The sequence below is a fragment of the Eimeria mitis genome, genomic scaffold, assembly GCF_000499745.2.
Source record: "Eimeria mitis Houghton genomic scaffold, Emh_scaff1646, whole genome shotgun sequence".
NCBI lineage: Eukaryota > Apicomplexa > Conoidasida > Eucoccidiorida > Eimeriidae > Eimeria > Eimeria mitis.
In genome coordinates, this window is record NW_013569962.1 from 6,889 (window position 1) to 7,423 (window position 535).

Sequence of the window (535 nt, forward strand, 5' to 3'; positions counted from 1 at the left end):
GAAAACAATAAATTAAATAAAACAATTAACTTTATTTAATTAAACATTTTATTTATTTATTTATTTATTTATTTATTTATTTATTTATTTTTATTAGGCCCCGTCTGGCTCTTGCTGCGAAAGTTTAGTTGCGTTGGGGTTAGATGAGGATTCATCAGCAGCAGAGTCAGAGGAGGAGGAGACAGTGGGGATCGATCCCAACACACCCCACAACCCCACACTTTTTACACATATACAGCAGCAGCAGCAGCAGCAGCAGCAGCAGCAGCAGCAGCAGCAGCAACATCACCACCACAAAAAAAAATATAAAAAAAAAAGTAAAACACTTCTCTTCTCTATACCATCAGCAGCAGAAGTAGAAAAACTCAAAGCTGCCTGTACACCCCAACTCTTACCTGTATTCGCAGACCTATCAGGTCCGTCTCTTGCTGCTGCTGCTGCTGCTGCTGCTGCTGCTGCTGCTCATGCTGCTGCTGCTGCTGCTGCTCATGCTGCTGCTGCTGCTGCTGCTCATGCTGCTGCTGCTGCTCATGCT

The 535-nt window shown here is 43.6% G+C and overlaps 1 protein-coding gene across 1 annotated transcript in view; it reads left to right on the forward strand.

Moving 5' to 3' along the window:
* EMH_0040990 (uncharacterized protein) overlaps positions 1–535 on the forward strand; it is a gene marked incomplete at both ends in the record, with an annotated part of 7,969 nt that overhangs the window by 5,174 nt on the left and 2,260 nt on the right. The window contains one exon of the mRNA XM_013495576.1: positions 98–416. Within this exon, the coding sequence (XP_013351030.1) occupies positions 98–416 (319 nt within the window). The remainder of the gene's footprint in view (positions 1–97; positions 417–535) is intronic.